Below are 6,000 nucleotides of genomic sequence, written 5' to 3'. Positions count from 1 at the left end.
AGAAATAATACAGAAACTGAATATAGTTAAACTAATTGAATGAAAGCACAAAATGCTTTGTATGTAAAATTCAACAACATATGGGTAATGTGTAAAATATTTTTGCATTAAAAAAAGTTTATCTCCCAGATGTGAGCTTTGTTAGTCACCAACAAATTATGTACTGACTGAACTGCTGTCCCTCAAATACAGTTCAAGCATGCCTTAGCCAGTACCTTAGGAACTTGACCACTTTAAGGGGTTTTGTGGCGTTTCAAAAATCAAAATCTCTTTATCCAGATCCTTGTAAATATTCACCATCATAGGTAAGAAAAATGCATTTTAGGGAAGCAGTGAATTCTCCACCTGGAATCAATCTACTGATCGATAATTAAATTATTTCACTGTGAACCCGAAGGCTAATATTTAGAAAGCAAAATATTTAGAAGTGAAAGAGGGCGAAAAAAAGAATGATGTAATATAAATTAACTTAATTTAAATTAGATTTTAATTTAACCTACTTTGACAGTTCTTTTTAAAACAAGGAAGATCCTAAGGACTTGCAACTATGGCAATCCTCAAAATGGGACCAAAAATTGTCTTGGAATGGTCAGGTGGTCATCCGTCTAAAGATCCATCCAGCTACTATTTAATAATTCTTCATAAGGACACTTCACCTACTCCGGTTGACTGTCATTTTCAACATCATAATTTACATAAGGTAGGCTTCCTTTATTAAACTTGTATTCTGTATTTCAGATATTTCTCAATTTTAGAAAAACAATGCGCAGTGTGTTAAGAGTGTAGTGTATTTTCAACTTCATTCAATGCATTACTAATATTGCATATTAGCTCATGTGGTATTGTGTAATACTGCAAAGACTGTACTTAGGTAAATGTTGGTTAAAGTTACCAATTATACAAAGCTCCATTCTCTACCTAAAATTTTACCATGTGCAACATGAAAAACATTTTACTTATTGATCATCTCTTCTGAGCCATACACTTTGGGTAAAATTTTGTGATGGCTATAAATATGAAAACACTTAAAAAATCAGAAAACAAAGAATGCATATTGCTTTACATGACACATTTTTTTTTTCCCTTAGAGAAAGACCATCTGTTTAGGATAAATTTCTAGTCTTGTTTATATAGTCAAGTATTTTTTGCTAAAAAAGACAGTGAGAAGACCTGTGCTATGAAAAATTTTTAAAATCTCCAATTTAAAAAAAAAAAATCATTTATAAAATTCAGGATGGATGGCTCTAAAATATAAAAAGAGTGAAATAAAAAAAACAACTGCAGGGAATTTGTTTATTGAGCATTAATGTTAACACTTCTAAATTAAGTATTCACTTATGAATTTTGTCACTGTCCTATCAACGGACATAATAGAAAATATTGCACAGAACTCAAGCATGAAAATAATTAACAAAATAACTAAGCAACAAGTATATGCTTTACATTTTAAAAATTAATCCAAACAAAATAATTTGAAGCACTTCTCTGATTTGGAAGTCTTAAAATGTTATCTCATGTTTTATTTGAGATTTTTTTTCGTTTTTTCTTTTTTACAAATTGACACCGTACAAAGAGCTTAAATGGCCAGTAAAACTACTGCCTTAAAATTGTTGGCTTTAAGTAACAGAGGTAAAATTTGAATTCACATCAGAGCTTTCTAAAATGGCAACAGTACAAGCATATGACCTTCTCTAGTAACCAAAACCTGTTCTGGCTCTCCCTTGGCTAGAAAACAAGACAGCCTTCTAAAGCTGCCATAATGTCCTAAAATGCTTTGAAAGAAGTCGGTATACTTCATTCCCTTGCTTACCTTGGTAACACTGGACTAAACAGAAAATGAAGAAAATTCAGTCAATAGTAACTTAAACAATACTAAGTTAGCTCTGGACTTAGAAGGTTTGGTAAAGTTGATGACATTCAGAATAAGGTTCTCAGAAGAAAAGCAGTTTTCCACAAATAGGCTAAAAAACCTATATTAAAGAAAAAATGCCAAGAGTGAATTGAATACTTATCTGTTCCTAGAAGACTATGAACAACACAATGGGAGCTGAAACACTACATATAATCTAGAATGAATTCTCCCAGAGCAAGTTTATAAGGTTTATAGAATACTAATGGCCTTTCTAAATTTTCACTTGATGTTTAAAATTTTATAACTGATTTATTATGTCATCAAAGTAAGCCAATTCCATTAACTATATCCAAGTAGGAATAACTTCAGAAAGGCTTTGAAAAAGGACAATGACAGACCTATAGACATGAAAAGCAACCAGTCTTTGCAAAGCTCATCTCCAAATCTATCAATTCTCAATTCCTCTTAAAATAAAAGACTAACCACATGTTCAGCCATTCCATCTAATTCAAGTTTAGCATTACAACAGAAATCTTAAAGGGCTTCATTGTTGCTAAACACTGTCAATATTTCTTATATGCACCATTTAGACTATACCTCACTTTTTTTTTACTTCCCTTATAATATTAAAATAATGAATAAATATGGTCCTTTAGTTAAGGTCCTCCACCTTAAGTGGAATATAAAATAAGGTAGTTTTATTAATTTCTTAGTAGAATTGGCTTAAAATCTATTTACCAAATAAGAAATAGTAAACTTTTAAGTTTTACCCAGAAAGCAGAAGTATTCTGATCCACTCCTAATGTCTACATAAAATATTTCATCATTTTAGTTCAGTTTATGACATTTTTTAGACTAGATTAATGTACCTCAGAAAAAAATCCAAACTACAGAAAGTATGCTTGTTAACCTTTTGAAAGAGGCAAAAAAATTATTTACGAAAACCTAAAATAATTTGATTAACAATGGATGCTGAAAAGGTCATTAAAAACTGAGGAATAACAAATGTAGTTTTCCTGTATTTCGCCTATTATTAATGGAAAACAGAATGGCAAAATTTCTAAATGGAATATGTTAAAAGTACAAGAACCTAAAACACTGGTAACATTCCCTTTGCCTTCTGACAGCAACATTTTCTAGGATGAAAACAGCGACACGTAGTTTTAGAGAATCTGAAATTTCTACATTCAAGAATGGAATTAAAATTCAACATAAGGGGAAAAAAGCAAAATATAGCTAGTGGTATCCAAACTTTAAATAAAACCTCAAAGGTAAGTATGGCTGCTGTTTCGTTCCAGTCATTGTTTCACAAAATGTTGGCTGTGTCATAAGGTATCTCCTGTGCTATCAACCGAGGCCTGCTGAAGTACAAGACATTCCTCTGTAAAGGAACTGACATTGAATTCCTTTGTAAATTCAATCTCAGCTGAAGTGTCGAGCAAGGCGGGCAGATCTATAATCAGCACGAAGTTGTACGAAGGAGTGAAGTATATTCTTGTCCAAATTAGCAAGTTGTTCTCCTGAGCAGACTTGCTTTAAATTATCTGGGGCAACTACCAGAAGATTGCAAAGAGCATGCAGAGTATCAAAAAGGTGTAATACCATTGGAATCTGAATTGAAAGAAAAAAGTAACATTGAAACAAAACAATTTCCAGTTTTACAATTAGCTTGTAACTTTTTACATACTGTCAGGTGGGACTTACTAGTGTGGGTGAAGTTCAACGTATTAGAATTTTTTAAAGATCACAAAGCATTAAAAGTTAAAGATTTCAATAGTTAAATAAACTTGCTATAATATTTCAAAAAGATTCATGTGTCAATTCTCAATAATAACAATCATATATACTTCAGTGGACTACAACTAGTTATTAATATACATTTTTCATAATTTAAATGTTACAGAAAAATTCGGAGGGACATAAATTAAGACAACATTATTTTCCTAACGTGACATATATAGCATTAGTCATGGATGTCAATAAGTCAAAGACTGTGGAACTGAAAATACACCATAAAGCAAAAATGGGTTTAATATTAAATATATGGGCCAGGTGTGGTGGCTCATTCCTGCAAACCCAGCACTTTCGGAGGCTGAGGCAGCAGATCACTTGAGCCCAGGAATAAGAGACCAGCCTGGGCAACATCGTGAAACTCTGTCTTTGGAAAAATAAAAATAAAAATTCAAAATTTAAAATAAAAAAAAATGATTGGAACAACACCGTTTCAGGTAGAATGTGATAATCTATCTCACACAATATCAACAAAAGTTATAAACCTTTCACTAACTATAAGTAAATAGTGATTTTTAATGATCTGACTTATGCTCCTGGGCCTATCTGCAAGTTTGATGTTTTTGTGTATACATACCTTGAAGTCTTTGGCACACTTCCTATATTCGGCTACATCACAAATGGCCAACATGCCACCCATACAACTGTAGGAATATTGTTGAAGGTGCTCATAGATAAGTCGATGAAAACGTACTCCAAGTTCCATCAAAACTGTATCCACATTCTTCCCATCCATGGAATTTTTAATCTTCTCCACTTGTTTTCTTACATAAGCACAGACTTTTACACAGGCCTATAAAAGGTTTTCTACACTCATTACACAGGAATGTATACCAGCTTAGCTAAAGAAGAAATACATAGTTTCTCATCAATCTGTAAGTATAAACGGAAAAAAATCTAGGGCACAGTAGGATACACTAATGAAAATGTTAACAAAATATTAACACATTGAATCATTTTACTCACATTAGTATATTGAATCAAAACATTGTTTTCATCTTCTGGCTTAAAATCTGTTTTCTTCTGTTCTGCAGCCAAAATATGCTTCATCTGTCCAATCATACAATTTAATGTCCTAGAGAATTGAGAACACAACATTCTTTAACCCATCTAACTTACCTTATGTTTAATTATATTATTTATGCTAAATTAAATCAGTTATTTAATTTCCTATCTCCATAAAACTCTTTTACTATTGGTAAACTTTAGATATTAGAAAAAGTCAGCTCTAGGTCTTAATATGAAAGAGCTCTTGGTTTTATTATCTTTCTGCTCAAAACAGAGGGCAAAAATTCTTTGTGTAATACTCCAAGACTCAAAGATCTCAGAAGCCTGTCACTAATATAATTCCTTAACAACTAAGGATTTTCAAAGGCAAAACCATACACAAGTTGAGTATCCCTTTCTCAAAATTCTTGGGAACAGAAGTGTTTTGGATTTTGAAATTTTTCAGATTTTGGAATATCTGTATATACATAATAAGGTATCTTGGGGATGGAACCCATTCTAAACACAAAATTCATCTATGTTTCATATATATCTTATATATGTAGACTGACAGTAATTTTATAAAGTATTTTAATAGTTTTGTACATGAAACATTTATGTTCACTGAGCCATCAGAAAGCAAAGATGTCACTATCTCAGACACCCATGTGGACAATCCGTGGCTGTCTGGCATTACCATCATTCCTGACTGAATTTATATGCTACCAATAAGCAATCATTTTCTTATACTTATTCACACATAAGTACTTAACAGTAAAAAAGGTGACATGCCATTCATACAGAGAAAAAAATAACATATTTAAGGTAACCAAACAGCACAGTAACATCACCACAATACCTGTATTGCCTGTTAAACAACAACAAACAATGTAGCAGGTTTTCAGTCTCCATCTACAATGCTGTGCTTTCATGAAAAGGTTACCCTATCCTATATTTTATTTTTTTAGGTGACAAGAAACATCAGAAGCAGTTGAGAGACCAGAAAGCAGGACCTCTTTGGATGAGGAGATATTCTGCTGGATGGCTTCTTAAAAGTTTCCTCTGGAGTCATCTGCCTCATTAATAATGGTTTTTGTCTTAGAAGTCTCTGTTTGATTTTGTAAATGATATGACTTATTGTTCTATTATGAATGTACACTGCTGTACCTTTAATAAGTCCATTGCACATTTTCACCATGTAATCTACAGGCATTTTTTCTGCAGCATTAGCAACCTTACCTTGTCACTATTACCACAATCACCTTGATTTAGAACCATTTAGGCTATTTCACTACCAGTCCATGAATGAGCAACTGGAGTTTCACTGATGTTAAAAAATTCTTTGATATTCACTTCATCCAACTTACTGA

The 6,000-nt window shown here is 32.1% G+C and overlaps 1 protein-coding gene across 3 annotated transcripts in view; it reads right to left on the bottom strand.

Annotated features, from left to right (window-relative positions):
* Positions 1–1,279: 1,279 nt before the first annotated feature.
* The window catches only part of EXOC5 (exocyst complex component 5), a 56,556-nt gene continuing 51,835 nt past the window's right edge, over positions 1,280–6,000 (bottom strand). For all 3 annotated transcript variants that reach the window (XM_055289264.2, XM_063645533.1, XM_055289265.1), the window contains 3 exons: positions 4,610–4,718; positions 4,221–4,436; positions 1,280–3,463 (listed from right to left, as the gene is read on the bottom strand). In XM_055289264.2, coding sequence (XP_055145239.1) covers positions 3,275–3,463; positions 4,221–4,436; positions 4,610–4,718 — 514 coding nt within the window. In that variant the 3' untranslated portion in view covers positions 1,280–3,274. The remainder of the gene's footprint in view (positions 3,464–4,220; positions 4,437–4,609; positions 4,719–6,000) is intronic.

This window comes from Symphalangus syndactylus, chromosome 8, assembly GCF_028878055.3.
Source record: "Symphalangus syndactylus isolate Jambi chromosome 8, NHGRI_mSymSyn1-v2.1_pri, whole genome shotgun sequence".
Lineage (NCBI taxonomy): Eukaryota > Metazoa > Chordata > Mammalia > Primates > Hylobatidae > Symphalangus > Symphalangus syndactylus.
The sequence above is the reverse complement of the archived record's forward strand: the minus strand, read 5'-3'. Positions and strand labels throughout refer to the sequence as shown.